The 23,072-nt window shown below is 35.0% G+C and overlaps 2 protein-coding genes across 4 annotated transcripts; one reads left to right on the top strand and one right to left on the bottom strand.

Moving 5' to 3' along the window:
- Positions 1 to 16,978: 16,978 nt before the first annotated feature.
- Positions 16,979 to 18,626, top strand: LOC131620370 (protein trichome birefringence-like 31). Its single transcript, XM_058891426.1, has 4 exons — positions 16,979 to 17,592; positions 17,676 to 17,875; positions 17,945 to 18,091; positions 18,188 to 18,626. Exons 1-4 carry the CDS (start codon positions 17,035 to 17,037, stop codon positions 18,540 to 18,542), a joined length of 1,260 nt encoding a protein of 419 aa, XP_058747409.1. The 5' UTR covers positions 16,979 to 17,034; the 3' UTR covers positions 18,543 to 18,626.
- Positions 18,627 to 18,757: 131 nt separating this feature from the next.
- On the bottom strand, positions 18,758 to 22,840 carry LOC131620369 (uncharacterized). 3 transcript variants are annotated; one of them, XM_058891423.1, is made up of 5 exons: positions 22,597 to 22,840; positions 22,053 to 22,171; positions 20,944 to 21,943; positions 19,753 to 19,892; positions 18,758 to 19,153 (listed from the first exon to the last, which is right to left on the bottom strand). In XM_058891423.1, the coding sequence occupies exons 2-5, from the start codon at positions 22,143 to 22,145 to the stop codon at positions 18,953 to 18,955; spliced, it is 1,434 nt and encodes a 477-aa protein (XP_058747406.1). In that variant the 5' UTR covers positions 22,146 to 22,171; positions 22,597 to 22,840; the 3' UTR covers positions 18,758 to 18,952. The 3 variants fall into 3 exon arrangements, with proteins under 3 accessions (XP_058747406.1, XP_058747407.1, XP_058747405.1); XM_058891424.1 differs by having other exon boundaries at positions 22,053 to 22,146; XM_058891422.1 differs by having other exon boundaries at positions 22,053 to 22,224; positions 22,597 to 22,839.
- Positions 22,841 to 23,072: the final 232 nt, after the last annotated feature.

Below are 23,072 nucleotides of genomic sequence, written 5' to 3'. Positions count from 1 at the left end.
TAGGACATATCCCTTGTTTGTTAACTAAGCCACATTACAACCTTGAAAAGTCCTTGTGATTCTTGCTTTTGTATCTTCAATGTGATTTTTGGATGAATGCATAATTTAATCTTTTGTTTGCAAGATTGTTGGATGAGTGTTAAAAGTCCTTCACCTTTGTGTGTTCTTCATCCATTGATGAAATTTTGCTAGGTGCGATTCATGAGATAGCTTGTATTGTGCTAGAATGTTTTGTATGCTTTTTGTGCTTAGGATTCGTTTCGTTTACAAGTTGTCGTTGTAGGATAGTGGTAAGTACTTACTTTGTTTATACGTTTTTATATTGAGCCATACATTTGTTTTTGGTTTTTCTAAACTTGTTGATTCACAATTCTTTGGTTTATTACTTTTGATTCTTTGATTTATTTGACATTGTTTGAGGACAAACAAAGTTTCAAGTTGGGGAGAGTTTGATAAGTGCCAAAATGTACTTATTTTGTGTATGTAAATAGTGGCACTTATCGATACTTTTGTTAATACCGTTTGAATAATTCCCCGTTTTATGTATGAATACGTATACTTTGTGAATAGTTGTATTTTCATATACTTTTATACCATTTGATAGTTTTTCCTTTGTTTTTATAGGTATTCATGCTTATTGGAGCCTTGAGGAATAAAGTGTCAAAGGCACGGCTTTGATTTCGCAATTTTGGTGAAAGCCCGCTTAGCCACCATCAAGCGGACTTCCAAAGACTCAAAATAAGGATGAACAAAATCATCATTTTGGTTTCCATTCATTCATTATTGGATAGAGCATTGAATAAGCTTTCCAACGATTCGAACCGGGCGCAATTCGGAGTTACGGTTCTCGATTTATGGCGAAAACAAAATATGATTTTTAGCAGACTCCGCTAAGCGGAGGGGGTCCGCTGAGCGGAGCTCCAGCGGAGCAAATCAGCGTCTGGAAGCAATTTTGAGTCCGCTGAGCGGAGGGGGTCCGCTAAGCGGACCTGCTAAGACAGCAGCTCGTTAAAAGGGGCCAAAATCACATTTTTAGGTCATGGGTTGGGTATTTTTGAGTCCCAACACCATCAACTTCATTCTTAGATCAAAATTAGCTTAGAAAACAACTTCGGAGGTTGCATACGGATGATCGGGGGTGGATTAAGCGTCGAACGGAGCTGACAAACCGGGAGATCTTCGGTTCATTTCTCTTCTTCTTTGTGTATTTCTCTTCGGTTGGGTTTGTTTGTATATTTACTTGAATCTTATGTATATTTACCGATTATAATGTTATATTTAACTTGCTTTACGAATCTGTGTTGATGTTATCCTGGATTTTTGCTCTATGCTGGGGATTTGGGGTGCTTTAGAGATAAACTTCTTGAATCCTTATCTAGGATGATAATCTGTTGGTTCTGAACTCTAGAGATAGATTTAGAGCTAGCATTCACTGTTTGTATCTGTACTTAATGCTTTCGTGTTTGAGCGGCGCGCGAGAGATCGCCGACGCGAGAATACGGATGTTCTCGTGACTTCGTGTTAGAGATAACCTTAGTTATGAGATGATCTCGTTTGTGCTCCAGAGATGGGCGCTTATGTGAGAGATACGTGATGACATAGATGAGTATCGCAGGTTGAGTATAACGGGTTGGTAAGTGTATGTTTGTGAAGAGTGGATATATTTACATTCCTGATAAGTTCTTTCTCTTCTAAGAATGTGTTTATTCTTACATGTCTATATCTTTGTTTACTTTTTGCTCATTCAATCCCGAGCTCGAAACCGTAGAAACTGTTGAATGGCATCTCTCCATCTCTGAGGACGATAATTCCCGGATCAATATTTCCAAATCTTTCTTTTGTTGCTTGCCCTATACTGCATTCAACACTCATCACCTTCAAGATCCGGATTCAAAGCACGAAGAGTCGGGGTTTTGCGAAGATACTCATTCAAGAACTCTTCCAGGTAATATCTCCAAGCTCTCAACGTTCTATCAATATGTGTAGATGAAGAGCATATATTGTACATATCATTGCTTGTTGAACTTTGTATAGAATTCTCCCATTCTTGATTTTGATGCTTTGATCTCTGAAAGTTCGTTGCGTGTATATATGTTTGAGTCATCTTTTTGAGTTCTGTGAATGAATAGGAGTAGATTGGTGAAAGTAGTTTTGTTTTTTGTGGAAATAGCAAGAGTCAAGGTTTCCGATTTGGTTTCGGTTTAGGAGATAGAGAAAGATTCAGTGAAAACCAAGGCCGGATTCGTGATCCACATGAAAAATCGAGTGAAATGATATATGGTTCGTAAATTTCTGGAAAATATTAGTGGACCGCCGCCGTAGACCCACCGGAGTGGAATCTCCGGCGTCTGTCATCCTCCATCTCTCTTAACGGTCAAGCTGACCTGTCACGCGCTCATTGGCCACCCTTCCCATAATTGTGTTGATTTTTATCTTATGACAATGATTGGATGGCATGTTGAGTCTCCTGATTGGCCTGCATGTTATGAATTTTTAGGCTCATTTAATTGATACTTGACCCATTGATTTGTTGTTGCATGCATGTCACGTTTTTTTTAACATAGAATACTATAGCCTAAGTGAGTATCATACTGAAAAAAGGAATAATTGGACTAAATGAGAATTCAGTCTGGGCCACGTTTTGGAACTGGACCTTGCGCCACTTTTGATTCCTGCACCAGTCATTTCAGGCCCAATGCGCCTTCAATTAGAATGCAGTGCTTTTCTCTATTACTTCCTCACCCCCATGCTGGTAATAAAAATATAAAAATAATTTTCTTCCTTTTATTCTTTTTTGCATATTAATTGATTTTTGCTTAGATAAAATTGATAAAAATAGTTTTTGGCCAGTTAGAATTTTTAGGAATAATTGTTTTAATTAGATTTTAATTGTTGATTTGTTTTATGTTTTGATTGGTTCATACATAGAAAGTAAATAGTTCTTAGTCTTAATTTTTGGAAATAGTCTTAAACAATGGATAAAAAATACAAAAATTGCTTGTGAATATTTTCATTTTTAGTTTAGATTCTAATTCTTTCCTTTTTGTGAATATTTTCATGCTTTGTGAAATGTCTAAAATACCCCTAGTTGTTAAAGTTGACTTTAGTCAACTTAAACAACTTTCTTCTTAGTTAATTCCCCTTAGATTTTAGGTTAGTCTTAAATAGGATTTAGACTTGTAAATAACAATAGGCTAGAAATTAGGTTAGTCTCCCCTTTTTTATTTTCTTTTTTCTTTCAACATTAAAACACTAATAAATAAAGATGCGAATCACACCTTACTAAAAGTGAGAGAGAAATGAGTGGGATTTATTCCCTAATCTGTTTCTCAATCACTTGGTGGGAGAGAAATGAGTGGGATTCATTCCCTAATCTGTTTCTCGATCACTATATAATTGGAGAGAAATGAGTGGGATTCATTCCCTAATCTGTTTCTCGATCATTATACATTTTTATGTGATTAAAATCGCAAAGTAAATCCCCTTAAAAAATACCCAACCAAAAACATTCAAAACACCTAATAAAGGTTCAAATTAAAACAAAGTGATGAAGTGGTGCGAAACCTTGTATTGGGTTTTGTTCATCATGTAGTTACATAAAAAACACAAACCCAAGTTCATTATGCTGCTTAAGAACATGTTGAGTCCATTCCAAAATTAGGCGTATAAGTCTCCAAAGGTCGAGCATCTTGGATTGTAACCTTAACCTCTGTTCAACTAAAAAACACAAAACAAATGGAAACTATTGAGCCGAACTACGGTCGCTCTGATTCCTGTAAAGGATACGTAGGCATTGGGTCGCGGGGCCTAAGCGAGCACACTTGTAAATAATTCCTTCTTTTCCCCGTATTTATTTTGCATGCATTCGCATTTAGGTTTTAGACATAGACACACCCTTTAGATAGAAACAAACATAGGTGGATACCATCGAGTACGATGGGCGTGAGGGGTGCTAGCACCTTCCCCTCACGTAACCGACTCTCGTACCCTATTCTCTGGTCGAAAGACCTTGTTCTTATTCTGAGTTAGGTTTCCTGGTATTCCTTTCCCTTGATGGGATAAATATATTAGTGGCGACTCTGATTCCATTTTTCACGGTAGCGACAATCACCATCTTGACATAGAAAGTAACTTTCAAGCCTATCTTTCCAGTATTCAAAGTTCTCACCATCAAAGACTGGTGGTCTATTGTATCCATTGAAACGGTTACTTCCATTGTTACCATTGTTGTTTTTCTCAGTAGGAGTTGGAACTGGATCTACCATTTTCGTGTTTTTCTCCTAAATATTTTCTCTAACACTGTTAAGTGTTTGCACCTAGAATCGGCGCTCTGATGCCAATTGAAAGAGTGAAAAACACTTAGAAAGGGGGGATCGAATAAGGGTTGTTTCTACAAATGGCAGATAAAAAATAATCACACAGTTATTTTTATCCTGGTTCGTTGTTAATCAAACTACTCCAGTCCACCCCTGACAGAGTGATTTACCTCCACTGAGGATTTAATCCACTAATCAATCTTGATTATAATGGTTTTCCACTTAGACAACTTCTAAGTCTTCTAGAGTATACAAATCACAACTTGATCACTCTAGGTATTCCTTTTACAAAGATGTAAATAATATTACAAGAGTTTAATGTGCTTCTTAATAAGCTATAATCACCAAGTATTTTTTCTCAAAATTAAGTTTTAACACTCACTAAGATATTACAATATTTGTGAGGTTGAAGATGAAGTTGTTAGTTGTTTGTGTAATAACATTGAGAATCAATTTGGCAGCGTAAGATTACTTCAGCGTGTGTTATCTAGTTCTTCAGCATCCAGAGTATCACTTATACAGGCAATGAGAAAAGTGACAGTTGAGGAGCATTTAATACTTTATGTGAATAGTACACTGCTACGTTTAATGTTTCACTCTTTTGTCAACTACCTCGAGCCTTGTTTCAACTGCTCTTGCCGACTTTGCCTTTTGAAGCTTCTAACGTTCCTTTTGTCAGTCAGATTTGACGTTGTAGCTTTTTCATCTTGTACTTGCTTCTGGACTCTGACTATTAGAATGACGTTTGAATATCAGAGTCTTCAGCGTTGGTGCAGAATATAACTTCAGTCATCAGACTTTGGAAGTTCCTTGCAGCGTGATACCATCAGATATTCAGAGCCTTGCTTCTGATTACCATCTTCTAATGCCTTCCAGATCATGTTCTGATTTTCTCAAGACCATCTTCTGATGTCTTCCAGACCATGTTCTGATGAAGTCATCCAGATCTTTTGGGTCAGAGCTTTTGAATGCTAATTTTGTGCACTTTTTTAGACTTTTCCTGAAATGGAAAACATGAATAATTAGAGTACCATATTGACTTATACAAAATTCATATATACTGTTATCATCAAAACTAGAAATATTGATTAGAACATTTCATGTTCTAACACCAATTTCTTAAAGGTCAGCATCAACAAAATGAAAGGAGGATAAATGACTAATGAGCATGGTGTGCTCTCCATAGACGGTTATCAGCTTGTCATTCATAGAAAATTTTATCATTTGGTGAAGAGTAGAAGTGACGGCTCCAGCATTGTGGATCCATGGTCTTCCCAATAAACAATTGTAAGCGGGATAAATATCCATTATCTGAAAAGTAATTTCAAAATCATGAGGTCCGATGCGGATGGGTAGATCAATCTCTTTGATGACAGTGCGCTTGGACCCATCAAAGGCTTTCACAACAATTTCGTTCAGCCTTATAGGTGCCCCTTGGTAGGACGATCTTTCTAAGGTGCTATTTGGCATAACATTCAATGATGATTTGTCAGGGTGTCCTCTCCACATTTCATGGATATGTGTAGGGCATGATTGTGCTATAGACCTTTTGGGGGAAGTTCTTCTTTGCTAAACCTTAGTACATTGTTGACGGTGATATTGGAAACAACATTATCAAATTGCTCGAATGTTGCATCATGCTCAATATAGGCTTGCTTCAAGACCTTCATTAGTGCATTCCAGTGAGCTTTGGAGTGTACTAGTAAAGCCAACAGTGATATCTTTGATTTTGTCTGGAGAAGTTGGTCAACCACCTTATAGCCGCTCTTCTTAATCAAATTCAGAAATTCTTCTGCATCGTCGTTTTTAGTCTCAAAGACAAGCTTTACAGCCACAGGTTCCTTGCCAAGGTCTTTTCTAGGCATATCTTTTTGAGAAGGAACTTGAGAAAACAAACGACCACTTCGAGTCATACGACATACGTCAACAATGTTCACAATAGTTGGCTCAGGACCCGGTTTAATTTCTTCCTTCCTAGCTAAAATGGTAGAACCATATTTCCAAGGAACAATAGTACTAGAATCATAAGGAAACGGCTTTGGCATATGAATCGTGAGAGGAATAATGGCAGCATTCTGACTATCATATGGTACCTCCACAACTTCAGGGACTTTGAATTTAGCAGTCACCACATCAATGTCACTATCTTCATTTCTTTCATAAGTAATGTGGAGAGTCCTCTCGTCCAATATCTTCTGAATTTCTTTTCTGACTTGACGACATCCTCGGGGATTCTCAGAACAGATTCTACAGGCAGCATGATCATGTTGATAGAGAGCCAACTTGCATAGGTTGATATGCACTTGAACCAATGGTTCTCTGATTAAGCGAATATCACAGATTTGAAATCTCCCAGGGCATCCATGTACCATGTTAACAGAGTGAACTTCTTCGTTTCTTCTTATTCTTCTTGTCATACTGATAATTCTTCTATCCATCAATCTTTGAATATCGTCAACCATAGTCAGACACCCACGGATGGAGTTTGAGCATATTGGACAACCACTATAATCATGAAGAGAAATTATTCGAGTTCGCACAAGATAGCGTGCGTTTGCACCAAAGATTTTGTCAATTCACAGACGTCGTATACATGTTTATAACCAGATTGAATGTGCACAACATTAACATCCCCATGATTGGGTAATGGATTTTCTTGAACATTTGGATTAACATCTCTGAAGGTGAGCATACCACTTCGGACCAGTTTTTGAACTTCACTCATAAGAGGATAAAAGTTTTCAACAGTGTGACCAGGAACACCTTTGTAAAATGTACAATAAGCATATGCCTTGTACCAGTATGGAGGATTAGCGGAAGGAGGTTGTGGATCCCTCAGTTGAACCAATTTCCTTTTCAACAACGTAGGGAGAAGTTAAGTATAAGTCATTGGAATGGGATCATAAGGTGGATACCTTTGTTGTTTTTGTTGCTGAGGATCCTGTTGTCGAGGCTGTTGTTGAGGTCTCTAAACATTTTGTTGCGGAGCCTGATTAACAATGGGAATAACAACATCAATCTATTGAGGCTGATATTGTCTTTTTCTTCCTCTTGAAATTGAGCTTACAGTTTCTTCTTTCTTCTTGGTAAAGTTACTACCAAACCTTTTTATTCCACCACATGACGATGATGAACCAACTTCTTTACTTAGACGACTTTCACAGATACCTTCTTCAAGTCACATCCCCATGTTTACCATCTCAGTAAAATCATTAGGTGCGCTTGCCACCATTCTTTCATAGTAAAATGTACTTAGGGTCTCGTGGAACACCTTAGTCATTTCTTTATCTTCCATCGGAGGGATAATTTGAGCGGCTAGTTCATGCCATCTTTGCGCGTACTCTTTGAATGATTCTTTCTCCTTCTGGGACATAGCGCATAGTTGATCTTTGTCTGGCGCCATATAAATGTTGTACTTGTATTGTCTGATAAATGTCTCACCCAAGTCATGGAAAGTACGAATGTGTGTACTATCCAAGCCCATATACCATTTCAAAGCAGCTCTAGATAAGTTATCTTGAAAGTAATGAATCAACAAGCATTGGTCTTCAGTGTGCATAGACATCTTTCAGACATACATGATAAGATGACTGTGAGGATAGGAATTCCCTTTGCACTTCTCAAATTTGGGGAGTTTGAACTTGGTGAGAACTATGACATTCGGAACCAAGCAAAGATCATTGACTTCTTTCCCAAATAGATCTTTTCCTCTTAGGGCCTTGATCTCTTTCGGCATCTCTAGAAACTGCTCTTCAAACTCATCCATTATTCCCATACCTTCAGAAGGTGCACCATGGAAAATTTTCTCATTATGGATAGGAAAAGGATTTACTACAGCAGAAGCAGTAGTCATAACAGCTTGAGGAATTGTAGTTTGTTGAGCAGGATTCTGTCGTCCAGCCAATTGGAAATCCATCTCTATTCCAAAAGGCCTAGTGGTCGTAGGATTCTATACCGGAATTGCAGGGATCTAAGGAGTTGATAACGCGAAATTATATTTATTCGACTTGTCTCGCATGCATTTTAGTACCGTTTTTATTTTATTTATGTCATATTATGCCGATATTTCTATTGAATTTCAGGTATATGATAACAAGAGCCTCCATGTGAAGAAAGAAAGAATGATAGTAGAACTTTAAACTATTAAAATAACTATAATAATAATAATAAATTTAATTATAATGGTGGATTCATGTAGTAAGTGTAAGCCATTTATCGTCTTCTAACTAAAACGTGATTACTAGTATTAAAAACTGATATGTAATTAAAATATGATGATTGTTCCATGGGCTAACATAATGCCGTAACCCGCATGAAGATTCCCGTGTACTAAATTTATGTTTCCGTTGCACTTTAAATTTAATCATCATGGTTGTTATCATGTTATCAATAGACTGCTATTCTTTTATTAGTGTGGTGCCAGGATTTTATTGTGAAGTGGATGTGCTTTTATTGTTAGATTTATTAACGGAAGAATATATATAAATAAGATGTGCCCCTCGGCACAAAAAGCTCTGTGCCCCTCGGCACAGTTAATCTCTAGAATCTATTTTACAACTCAGCCACATATTCCATGCACGCACAGTTTTGAAGCCCGGTCTTCCAGACTTTTCTCCATGAAGCCACTAGTCCTTATTCTTCCCAAAAAGAACGTTACAAGCATCTAACAGAGGAATAAAAGGGGAGCAGTTCCACAACATGGGCTCTTCTTCTTCTTCTTCTTCTTCTTCTTCTTCTTCTTCTTCTTTGTTCCACCATTTTTCAGAGCAAAGATTTATTCTTAGTTTTTAGGCAGAAAATTTTACCATGTAAAAATGGTAGTTTCTCACATTAAGAAACTACCACACCATTAGCTTTAGGTACTATTTTCTTTCATTTTAATTCTGTACCCGATTGTCAAGTGTCGACATATTATGAGTTCAGTTTCAGTCATTGTACACAAAGGATAATTTTAGAAGTTAATTCCAATTACCTTTATTTCATCATTTACAGGTTTCATTCTGTTAATTTATTATTATTTTCATTTATCGTTGTTAATTTAATTACCATGTTGTTCTTAATTTCAATCCTCACGTTTAATTTGTTTACGCTTAATTCCATGTTCGACTAAATTGTTTTGAGTCAGGTATGTGAGGATCGTCGTTTTCGACGGGACTCAATAATTGTATTGACTTAAATTATTATTATTACATTCTGTTTTGGTTTATGTTTTTAATATTTATTTAGGTAACCTTGTCACGAGAGTGAGAGGATACTTACCATATTTCGTCACGAGAGTGAGAAATCTATTAAGGTTCGAACCGGCACTATGAGAGCGTGAGGGTCGAACCAGATAGTAAAAACTAGGCATTAATCCTAAACACAGCGAGAGCGCTTTAGGATTAATTAGAACTTGTTTAGTTTTCAAAACGTGTTCCTTGATTTAAGTGGGCGAGAGAGAGCAAAATCCTACAGTTAAGGAGCGTGATTTTATTCAAATCCACGAGAGTGTGAGGTTTAGTCTTTAAGCTAATATTTTCTACTAAATATATTTTCTACTAAATGGCCAAAATCTTTTTGGATGTTGAGATTTAACAATACTCAATGGGTTTTTAAAATGTTAAGCTTTAACAATACTTAACAAGTTTTTATAAGGAGCCAAACTTTAACAATACAAGACTAGGTTTTAATAAAAGAAGTTGGTCGAGCTTTAACAATACAAAACCAAGGGTTAATTTAAAAGTTGAGCTTTAACAATACAAAACCATTTTCAAAACAAGTGGGGTGAAAAGCTTTAACAATACTAAGCACAAATATAAAAGAGGATGTTTATAACAAAGATATCAATGTATAAGACTCAAATGTAAATGATGGATAGGAGGATGTTTATACCTTTGAATCATTTCATGTGTGAATGAATATGATGGATGATGGATGAATATCTCATGCATGTGGTTAATAAACAAAGTATATATATATACAATGATAATACTATAAACAAGTTATGAATATACAAGGATAAAAGTCAACAAATGTATACATACAAGTGGGAAAAGATCAAAGCTACAAGTTATATTGGTATGGTTGAAGCCAAGGATCAAAGATGTTTCAATTTAGGGTTTTGAAATTAGGGTTTTGAAACTACTAAACCTAATTGATTTTAAGTTTGATTAAAAGCAAAATCCTAAAGGAGGATTGGTCTAAGGGAACATGGTATCATCAAAGTTGATTTTAACCTAGCCCTAATTAACTCACACAAAGTATCAACAAGTTACTAGGTGGAAAAAAATTCAAAAGAAATGATTTAAAAAGGTTGTTAAACATATAAAAGACTTCTTTTTGATTTAATCTTAAATATTTTTGGATTTTAAAAGTACATTCATAAAATAGAAAGGTTAAATAAGAAATATGCAAAAAATCACTTAAAAATAAGTTTATTTGCTATCTTAATTAATTAACTAAATTTGCAAAAGAAATAGAGGAAATTAGTGCTAAAAAAGAAAGGATTGCTGCCAATGGGGTTTGAACCCACACCCTCACCTTTGCAAGCTAAAAGCTTACCCACTGAGCCAAGTGCTTGTGTGTGATCATAAGGTGCCTCCAGCAAATAATATATGAAGACAAGTTTCAAGTGCTTAAAAAAATGAAAATAATTCACAAAGTTGTAAAAAGGGGTGGATCGAACCCACGCCTTTGTATAGTAAAGCCTTAGATCGCACATGCTTGCCAACTGAACTAAACAATTTAGTCAGTTATGAAACAAATTCCATTAAACATAAAATAAAACAAGCCCATGATTTCAAAATGAAACTTCATCTTCAAGCTCACGACACTATGATTTTTTGGAAATTCGTCAACACCAAAACTCAACCATTTTCAAAAATATAAAAGGCAAACATGTTCCGAATTTAATCACAAACTCAACCATGTATCACTCATTCATTTATATTAACTGTAGCTCTTGAATTTTTCAGAAAATGTGAAGAACCCTAGAATTTCAAATTCAAATTAAATGGCTAACATGAACAATCAATCTTTAATACCTTAGGGCTTTAATTCAGCACATAAAAACAAACAATCTGGTATCAAGAAATGCAACAATTGGTGTCTAAACCATGGAGTTCAAAGTTGAGTTTTATACCTATGAAATTGGAGATAAAAACCTGGATTAATGGAGGTTTGGAAGTGTTGTAATGATCATGTAAGCTTCACTGTACCCCCAGCAAGCTATTGCAATGTTTGGTTTGGATTGGAAGCACCTTGATTCCTCTGTGGACCTCGACCTGCAATGATGAACAAGTGGGATATGGAGGTTTGGATTCAAGTGTTTTAGTTGGACTCTAATGCATACATACGTGTCTGTATGCTATATAGAAGGTGTTTGGATGGTTAATTTTCCAAGAGTTTGCAAGAGAGGAGAGATTCGAAGTTATGGACTTCAAAGCTAAAAAATGGAGAAATATTTCCTACTCTAATTTGAGAGAGTTTTAGAGAGGCTTGAGGGGGATTTCTGGAGTGTTTTGAAGCTTAGAAATGGTCTATATTTATAGAGAAACATTAGGGTTTGAGTCTGATCACATGGAGCCTTAAGGTTCCATAACTTGTTTTTGAAGCAATGTTGCAAGACATGGTTCCAATGCATAGTATAAGCATGCTTGGAGTGGTTGGATACTTTAAACATGTTGTGTCTAAGCTTTAGGTTGAGTGTGTGCAGAAGGAGCAAGATGGTAGCTCAAGGAGAGTGGACTTTGTGATTAAAGATGGCTTTTTCAAAATGGAAGTCTTGCCTTTAGTCTTGAAATGAAATGAATTCTTGGACAATGCTTGAAACACTTGGGTAATGGCTTAAAAGCAAGTGAAATCATCTGATTATGGTGTCTTGAACAAGTTATAGGGTCTGCAAGCAAGGATTATGCATATTTGATTCAAAGTTTGAAACTTGGTTCTTCGCGAAATGGCTTGAAATTCAAGTGCTATGGTTCCTTCTTTTTTTAATTCGATTCTCCCAAACTAAACATGCTATGGAGGTGTTTGAGTACTCTTTGTAAATCTCTCACAATTCTCTTCAACTTTAGTTTGGTTCCCCTACAGATTCATCTTGGATCTCGGTGAAAAATGTCCATAAAGTTAGGGGGAAACTAGGTTAAAACACTTAGAATTTTTCTAAGTCTTTTTCATGATCCCATTACTCTCAAATGATTCATTTTTTAGGAAAAAGTTATATGTGACAAAGTTTTTGTATGGATCAAGATCTACAACTTTCATGTTGGAAGATTTTTCAGTTCTTACTTGAATTTTGAATTTTGAATTTTGAGAAACTCTAAAATTTCTAAGTGTTTTTGAATATTCCTTCCAACTTTGACTTTTGTTGACTTTTTATTCTTGATTGATTTTCTTGATTTTTCTTAATAAAATGAGTCTAATAACCATATCTTAATGATTTTTATCTTCAAAAGTCCATAGTTGACCAAATTTCCCAAAAGTCAAAGGTAATCTTAAACAATTGACTTTTTCCAGATGAATTGCATCCTTATGCATTTCAATTGAATCAAGCTCTCCTTTTCAAATGAATGACATGAGTGGATTATAATGGTGCATTGGAGATCCTTGGATCATGGTTTGAGCTATGGAGCCATGTCCTGATTAAAAGTCAACTCCCCAGATGAATTAGCTCAAAAACCCTAATTTGTGCACCAGATGAAATTGGGAGTTGTTGATCTTAAATTGAGCCACATTTCGACTTGGATATTAATGAGGGGAATCCTTTGAGCATATGAGAATTCTTGAGCTCCTTTATGTGTCTCAAAACCCTAATCTTGCCTGAGTCTCATGATCAACCACCTACCTTGGGAAACAAGCAACAATCAAAACACAATCTCTTTTTTTTTGTATATTTGGTTAGCAAATGATTTATGGACAATTATGGTGATGATGATGATGATCACACTATGCACAAAATGATGTTGGATCTCAGGGTCAAAATTTGGGTACAACACTTGCGATGTTTCCTAAGAGAAACTCTAAATTCCTTGAAAACCAAGTGAAAAAGGATATTCATGAATGCATGAGTGCATGATTATGCAACAATCACAAACAAGATCGAAAACAAAGTAGGTTTAAAGATTCGACGTCACGAGCATGGAGTCAAAGACAACAAGCATCCCACAAAGTATGTACTATGGTTATATCATCTGTACAAGAACTAGGTTCTACAAGGTTTCCAGAGTCATAGATCCATCTTTCAGATATTATCGGCTTAAACAACTTACTTGTCAGCCAATAATATTCTAAAGATAAACTCCTCTGAGTGTAGCATCGTGTATCAACATTTCCAAGTCTACACCTGAATATTCACCGCACTACATCCTAAAAAGGCCAAGAGTGGGTTAAAGGGTTCTAAGGTCCTCAACTTCTTAGGTTAAAAAGTAATAACACCTTTATGAAAACTCGCAGGATAATACTACCCCTCAAAGAGGCCTCCACTAATCGGAGTTCTCAAGTTAGATTACTAAGGATTAACTCCACATAAAGCAAAATAACTATACCACCATCATATTTTATTGTGCACTCGAGTCGAGGTATAGGACTTTGTCTCACCACACATAGATCATCAAAGCAAAAAAAAAACATAAAAGCAAACAACAAGTAATAATATAACAAAAATAAACAAGTTAGGCTCAACCCACTTAGGGACTATCCCCAACAGAGTCGCCAATCTATCGCGGCGAAAAAGTTGAGATTAAGCTATTGATTAACTTAACTCATAAAGCAAGAGTCGCCATTGAACTTTATTATTTCCAAAGGAAAGGGAAAATAAAGATAAAACCCAACAAAAGAAAAGATCTAGGTACGAGGGTTGGTTATGCAAGGGGAAGGTGTTAGCACCCCTCACATCCATGGTACTCCATGGGAACCTCTTGAAAATCTGTGTTATCTTAAAACAAGGTTGCTTGCAAAAAGATTAGGGGATGAGAAAAAAATTATTTTATTATGTTCGGCAAGACGTCGTATCTTGTGCCTACATACCTCTTAAGTGCAATAGGGAAGTCAGAGCATTTGTAGTTTTGCTAAAAAAAGAAATACAGAGATTTGTTTTGTTTTATATGGAAAAGATATTTTGTCACATTCGAGTGAAAAATATCAATTGCCATCCACAAGTATGAGGGTGTATGTATTTGCATCATCTTGACAGGGAATTTTGCTTGGATTTAATCAACAAGACAATTCTCAACATACAAGTGGAAAATAGCAACAACTGCAACCTCAACTCTTAGGGACTTTGGGTTTGCATCACTACAAGAATTAGACTGATGTTCTTCGTTTTTTTAAAGGTTTTAAAAGAAAATTGCACAAAGGCACAAAATAAATTTGATGATGTTTGTATCTTTTACATTTTTGAAAGAGTTTGAATATGCTTAAGCTTTTAGCATTTATTGAGAAAAAGTTTGATGATCGATTGACAAAGTCAAGGTTTATTATGAAAAGGTTTTAAGTTTGAAAGTAAGAAGGTTTTAAAAAAGGGAGTAGATTTTGGAAATTTAAGAAGGGGAGGAGATGAAGAGACTATCCTAAATCATAAAATAAAATATAGGTAAAGAAAGATCTAACCAAACAAGAAGTAAGTACTTGACAATAAGTCAAAATGAGTATTTCCCTTTCCTTTGGAAACAATAAAATTCGGTGGCGAATCTTGCTTCGTGAGTTAAGTTAATCAATAGCTCAATCTCAATTTTTCCTCTGTGACACCTTTGGATGCACCTTGAATCACCTCTCCTTCGTAAATCAAGTAGTCACCCTATTTTTTTCCAAAATTTGGTCCGGAGAAGCATCTCCAAAATTTTTTGGAGTGTATTCGGCAATGTATCTCTGAAAACACTCCTGAACCCATTTACTAAGCGTTTTTCATTGAGATGGTTTATCATCTAACCATTCAGTAATATTTTCAAAGATGCATCTTCGAAAATGTCAAGCAGAAAATTGAATATGTCACTACCTTGCATGCTCACCTCTCCCATACTCCATACCTCCCCCATAACCCAAAATCCTTAAAAACCCATTTTTCAATCAACTTTTCGACTCCAAATCATCATCCTTGTGTTTTATCACAACAAAGGAAGCAATAGAAGCTGCAAATTAAGATAAAGTCCACTCATTTCGTACCTCATTGCTTGCATTAATCTTGTTCTTGAGCTGAAAAAATGAACGTTGAGTCCGGAGATACATCTCTGAATTATTTCAGTTACTGTGATTTTTTAGCCGTTTTAATGTTTTGGTTCGTATTAGATATGGTGCACCAGAATATGTTTCCCAAAGCAGCTGTAGGAAATGATGTAACACCGAATAAAGTGAATGTTGATGCTAAACCGGATGAGGTGAAGGATGATGTTAAATGGGGCGCTAGACCGGTTGATGTTGAGATAGATGTTGGTCAACAATTTAGAAATGAAATGTTTACTGCTTGTGAATATATGCTTGAATGGGTCTGCATGGAGGCCAGGAAATTGGGGTTTGGCATTGTAACAGGAAGGTCCGACAATATTTCTTATAAAAGGCAAGCATGGTGTGTGAGTGCCCGTTTAAATTGCACGGATACTCTAAGGTGAATGATACATGTAAATTTAATGTGATTTATGGTTTACATAATCGTGTTTGGCAAATCGAGCTAGCTGGCCATCCTATTGTATGTCGCTTGAAACCGAAGGAGAAGGAAATTGTTTCAGACATGTTTTTAATAAGGGTGGCGCCGAAAAATATACTTGCAGATTTGAAACGTAAAAGACTTGACAGTGTTTCAAATATCAAGTAGGTATACAATGTGCGTTATCGTAACAACATGGCGATAAGAGGTCCAAGATCCGAAATGCAACAACTTTTAATTTATAGATCTTGCTCATACTGTCTCTTTTTTGAGGTATTAGAGTTATTTTTAGATATGCATCTCCGAAGTATACTAGATACAAGTTCAGAGATGCAATTCCGAACTAAAATTATGTATAATGGGGGTGGTTCACTCGTTTATATTCAATTTTGTGTGAAATAAATACGCCCGGAGATACATTTCTGAACTCTAGAAACATTTTTGAATTTTCACCCAAAATTTGTGAGAAGGACATAACTGCAAGAGAAAAAAAATTCATAAGAATATGATATTTAGATTTTTGCCTCCACTTAATATAATTTATTCCTTCCCCCGGATGAAAATTCACACACCATGAAATTAATTTTTTCTCCATATTATGAAGATTTAACTGCATAATCATATGTGAAATAAACTTTTCAATAATTGTCTAATCGCATAGAACGAGATTTATTTTGATAGTGTTGAAAGTATTATAAAAAAAATAACTACCCGCCACACAAAATTGGAGGCAAAATTCATAGCTGTGTGATTAAGCAATGAAATGGGAAAAGATGGAAATTAAAGTATACCTAAATATATTGGAAACTTTGACAACTAAATTTATACTTTTATTTCTCCTAGATCAAATAAATCGTTGTACTTTTTGTCAAATATAAGTATGTTTTGAATTTGAACAATCATGACATTCTAAAATGCCTATGTTCCTTCAATCTTAATATTATCAACACCTAAACTTTGATCTTACCAACCGTTTGTTACAAAGGGTGTGTTTCAAACTACTTTAAACTCAAGCAAGCTATGTGTACGAAATATGACACTTGAAAATTTTGTGCAAAAATAATTAGAATCATAACAGTTTTCTATTCATTCACCCATCCCATGTCAATGCTGCTGTCTCTCAAGCCTTTAATGGATCGCCGGATCCAATCCCTTTTTCCAATTGTATTGTATTCAATTCTAATCTTAGCAGTTGCAAGGTTAGTCCTAGATAACTTGAAGATCAAGCAAGGCCATGTTTTTCGACTATATGGCATGTCATCTGGTGGAAAGAATAAATTACCAGTTATTGTGTCGCCAGAGGATCGCATTGCGGAGGAATGCAATGTATTTGAAGGGACATGGGTTTGGGATAATGTGTCTTATCCTCTTTATGAAGAAGAGAGTTGCCCTTACTTGGTCAAGCAGACCACTTGCAAGAAAAATGGGAGACCTGATTCTTTCTACAAGAATTGGAGGTGGCAACCTCATGGATGTAACCTGCCAAGGTTTGATCCATTGAAGTTGTTGCTCATGTTGAGGAATAAAAGAATAATGTTTATTGGAGATTCATTACAAAGAGGCCAATTTGAGTCTATGATCTGTTTGGTGCAATCTGTAATTCCTGAAGGAAAGAAATCCCTCACTAGAATTCCACCTAGGAAGATCTTCAAATCTGAGGTACATCAAAGTTTGCCACTCTTATGTTCTCCTAGCTGGTTAAAATTTACTTAATGAAATTTTGTATAGCTATATTTTTTCAGGATTTCAATGTATCGATCGAGTACTACTGGGCTCCATTCCTCGTTGAATCAATTTCAGATCATGCAACAAATCATACAGTACATAAAAGAATGGTGATGCTCGACTCAATAGCTAAGCATGGCAAACATTGGCAAGGAGTTGACTTTTTGGTGTTCGAGAGTTATGTTTGGTGGATGCACAGCCCTTTCATCAATGCGACGTGAGTATATTGTTGAATGAACGTTCATGGCTATTTCAGACAAATTATTGAAAACATGTTTTGTTTCAGATATGGATCACCATACCAAGTTCAAGAATATAATGTAACTACAGCTTACATGCTGGCATTGAAAACATGGGCAAGTTGGTTAGAATCAAATATCCAACCGTTTACTCAGAATGTCTTTTTCATGAGTATGTCTCCTACACATTTGTGGTAAGTTACAATCTCTTTGTTTTCCCAGCTAACAGTTTATATTACAATCTTCGTAAAAGGGATTGAAGGTGTGAAATTGACATGAATCTATTCCAGGAGCTGGGAATGGAATCCAGGAAGTGATGAAAATTGCTTCAATGAATCATATCCGATCCAAGGTTCATATTGGGGTACAGGCTCAAATCTTGAGATTATGCAGATATTACACAATTCACTACAGAATCTGAAAATAGATGTCACTCTGTTGAACATCACCCAGTTATCAGAGTACAGAAAAGATGCTCACACCTCAGTTTACGGCGAGCGAAAGGGCAAGCTCCTGACCAAAGAGCAGAGAGCGAACCCTAAATCTTTTGCTGATTGTATTCACTGGTGTTTACCTGGAGTCCCTGATACATGGAATGAAATACTATATGCATATCTGTTGAAGAACCATCAAAACTTTTCCTAACATCATGGTTCATAACCATGATTGAAAAGCACATGCATCACACATATGAGGGAAACATTCAGAAATTTTTATTAGTATGCCATTGTATTTTCTTTTCTTTTTGAACACTTTTTGGACTGTAATCAGAAAATCAATTAACTAACTATCAATATAGCTGATACACCATTTTTAAACATAGGAAAAACTTTAAAGACTAGCAGAGCTTGACAAAAGAATTTAAGAAAGGGAATCTTTTCTAAGAAGTCCCGTCAATAATTCCGACAGCAAATAGTTTACTATTTTAGCAGGTTATTCACGGAAACGTAGACAATATAATTTCAGCAAGCACAGCCACTTTTGACATGCACAATTGCAAATAAATAAAGCCGTAGCATTTGTTCCTTATTTACACACATGCCACCTGATTGTATTTATAATAGCTCCCACTCTGTTTCAGAAGCTTGCTGTACTTGCAAATTCTTTGAGGTCTCATATGTTCTTGAACTAAATAGGGCGTGAGTTTGTGGTGTATCTTGATTTGGCTCCATTTCAGCGTCTCCATACCATATTGCTAGTTGTTCATACTCCTTTGCTAACCTCTTCTTCGAACAAAATGCATCCTGGATTCTTTTCTGTCGGATGAAAAATGAAAGTAATGTAATGCATAAGATTTCTTCATTTCTTAATAGCATAACTTATTTCATAAAATAAACTTCTTTTTCTTTTTCTTCTACATTTTTTTTCCTCTAAAATACAAGGAAATGAGAGAGATGTGTGAAAGAATCTAGACTTTCTTCTATAACTAAAAGTAACTATAGCTATTTGCTATTTTAGTGTCTTATTTAGATTGTTATTTTAGAAACTCATGAAGTGTCTTATTTAGATTGTGCGCAGTTTTTAAGAAAATGATTAGGTGTATTAATTTTAACAGTAAAATAAGTATCATTTACTAAACACTCTTATTAATTATAGTTAGTGGCGTGAAATTCATTAAAAAAAAGTATGTATATTAGTGGAAAAATAACAATAAATGTTATATTGATATTATAAAGTAACAATTATATTTTGAGATAGAAAAAGTGACAACATTTTTTAAGAGATGGCGGGAGTAATAGGCAAGTTTAATTATTCAAAGCAAAACACATAAGATTATAAGAATACCAATATATGATCTACTTAAAGCAATAATTTTACTCATTGCAACGTTTATTAGAAGAGACTACGCGAGTACCTTATACGATCTAAGCTTTTGGATTCTGTATGAGACTGCATAGAGTTCACTATCAGCCACAAATACACAGCTTTCTTCAAGCTTTGTATCATTATTCAATTGAATATCTTCCAAGCTTGATTCTATAGAACGTGATTCATCTTAACAACAACACAAGCAAAAACAATATCAGATAAGTAACAATACACTTGAACAGGCTCATGAGGATCATTGATTATAAGATTTCTATGAAATTTTCAGTTCTTATCGTTATTTGTGAATTTGTTCTTTGTTGGTTATTTAAATACCGCCATTTATTTGAATTTTATCCATACAATAAAATATTCAACAAAAACTAGAATGAAAGTAGTTAAGCACAAGGACAAGTGTGGACAAATAACATAGTAGTAGTATAACTTCAACTTCAAGTAAGCATAATCATCAAAACTTTTCAAATGACAAGTAAGAACTTTCAATTTCCCTATAAGAACTTTCAAATGATATGCATATCCACTGTTGTAATATTCCAAACAGTTCATTTTTTCCATGAGTCAATACTAAAGGAAGCTGGCAAAGTAACCTCAACTTAAAATCTTAGTCAAGATCATCAATGTAACATTGAAAATCCAAAGAAATAATATTGACTCCAACAAAATATTGACAACATGAAAGTAAAGTAACATACAATTAACTGCTTTTCTGGTCTCTGTTACAAGCACGCAAAATCAGCAAAATCAGCCAGTTTCCTGGTCATGTGGCTTCAAGTGTGCATGTCATTATGCCAACAGCCCATATAGCAAGGCAAGATATTTCACTGATTTTGAGGTTTTATCAAGTTGTAATTTTTTTTTTTTCAAATAAAGGTAACATTTTACACAATCACTGACTATATCCCTTAACAGGGAAGACTTTCTTTGTTGTTATATTTGCTATACCCGACAAGGATATTATAGCCATGTATTGAGCAGAAGATATAAGCATTGCCTGATTCTAAATAAATCATCCAAAGGTAGTTCATTGACCTTGGAAGTATCTCCCAAACCCGTATGTAGTATTAAACAAAAGTATACATGACAGGATATTATAGGATCAACTCATCAATCAGGTAGCCGACCCATATAGTAGAAAAAGGCTTGAGTGATGTAATTGTTGTAGTCTTAAATAAGAATTCAAACAAAAGTTTCTGAAAATTTAAATTTTAAGAAAACTAACCATTTGATTCCATTGGTTGACAACGACAAGAGGAAATGATTCCGTCATGGGATTCCTTGACCTGGCCAGCTATTTGGGAGGATACATAGCATACATGTGCTACGGAACTATCTGAAATACACGAAGCAACATAACCTAAACTGCATTTGTGAGATTCTGAATATGGACTGTCAGAAACTAAGGAACATTTGAAGTCTGAAGTTCTTGTCTCTGTGATATTAGGCCTTTTGCATGATGAAGATGATACAACAGGTAAAACTTCAGCTAGTATATCAGTTTCACCCTTATCAACATTAGTTGATTCGTTGAATAAAGAGGCTTTACTTAATTCTGTTACACCAACAGACGTGGAATTCAACACTTCAGCAGATAAACTCATATTATTTTCTTCAAAAATCAAAAATGGGTCCTGTTTAACATTTACTTTGTTAGTATCCTCAATTCTCACCGAAATTCCAGACGCACTATCAGAAGAACCATAATAGGATTGACTATGCATTGAGAATTCAAGGGGTTCCTTCTCTTCAACAGATAACAAACTCTCTAGCTCAGATGCAGACTTGATGGCAGTCTCTTCAATGCTTGCATGCAAGTCTTCTTTTTCAACCACAGAAGTTTCTCTAGAGTCATCAATAACCTCTTTTCGAGTTATGAAAGAATCTTCCACCTCCAGCGAATCCGTGTGAGTTTCGCTATTAACTTGATTTACAAGTTCATGTTTGTCAGGATGACTAGCCAGTTGATCATTGGCAAGATCAATATAGTTATTTACAGGATTTTCCTCAACCCCATTTTTATTTTTATCTTTATCTTCAACACTACAAACCGACTTAAACGATAAGCCAATATTATTTTTTAAAGCAACTGAATGAGCTTCATATTTTGTAGGAGCGGGACCGGACAAGGCAGGAAAAGATCGTAGCTCTACAACTTCAGAATACAACTTTTTCATACTGTCTCCAACATTATAGACCCGATTCTCAAGATATTTAACAGCATCCTGAATCAAGACAAATAAGAGAAAATAAAGTTTCATACAACAACTCTGCGAATGAAGAAAAGAAATCCAAAATCCAAAATCAATTATCAAAGCAATAATGAAAAAGCACCTGGCCTACAATACCATCCACCTCATGGCACACTGCTTCAAACTTCTGGTAAATATTCCCCACCCAATTTGTACGTTTAACCTTTAAACTCATCCTGAAGTTGTAACACCGTACCCGAACTAGAATTGAGAATACTCAAGTTTACAAAAACTAATGTAATTCAATGATATAGCTGCAATAACAGTGAAGGAAGAATCTCACTCTTAATAAAGAAACAGTTTGTCTTTCACTAAATTATTATAAAATAAAATAAAAAAAGATGGAACTAACTAATTTTCTAAATCCAGTGATGATAAAAATATAAACAAATAAAAAGTAAACCCTAAAACATCAATTACCCTAAGTTCCAAATTGACAAACAATAAAATTCAACTCTTTCTATCTATCTCTCATTGGTGCTATCAAATTTAGCATAACAATAATAATAACTTGATAAATAATTTCAAAATCTTTAGCATAGATATTAATCATATAAACGAGTGAGTGTGAGTGCGGAATATTCGTTTGGAAGAAAAACAAAAAAAGGTAGGGAAAAGATGCAAACTTTAACGCCACGCAAAGACCATGATCAAATTTCCTGGAAATTCGAGTGTTTGTAATAGAGCTGAATTATGAGCGGAGAAATCAACGGAAGAGAGACGGTGGTGATCGGTGTCTCCGGCCAAACACAGAGGAAGATGAGAAAGGGTTTTGTGGCAGACGAGGAGTAGAATCTGAATGAGGGTTTAAGTAAGCAACTTTTTTCTGCCAAAAAAAAAAGGTAAGCAACTTTTTTTAGCAACTTTTTTTTCTTCATAAACTTTCTATCCTTATATATATATATATATATATATATATATATATATATATATATATATATATATATATATATATATATATATATATATATATATATATATAAGTCAAATAAATGTGTGCAACAAATATAATAGGAAATTTATAATTTAACATTAAAGAAATGGTGAATTAGGATCTTTGTTCTAACATGTCAAGTAATTAAACATGAAATTAAAATTTGAC

This window comes from Vicia villosa, linkage group LG7 (genome assembly GCF_029867415.1).
Source record: "Vicia villosa cultivar HV-30 ecotype Madison, WI linkage group LG7, Vvil1.0, whole genome shotgun sequence".
NCBI classification, from domain to species: domain Eukaryota; kingdom Viridiplantae; phylum Streptophyta; class Magnoliopsida; order Fabales; family Fabaceae; genus Vicia; species Vicia villosa.
Note: the sequence above shows the minus strand (reverse complement) of the source record. Positions and strands in the feature narration are given on the sequence as shown.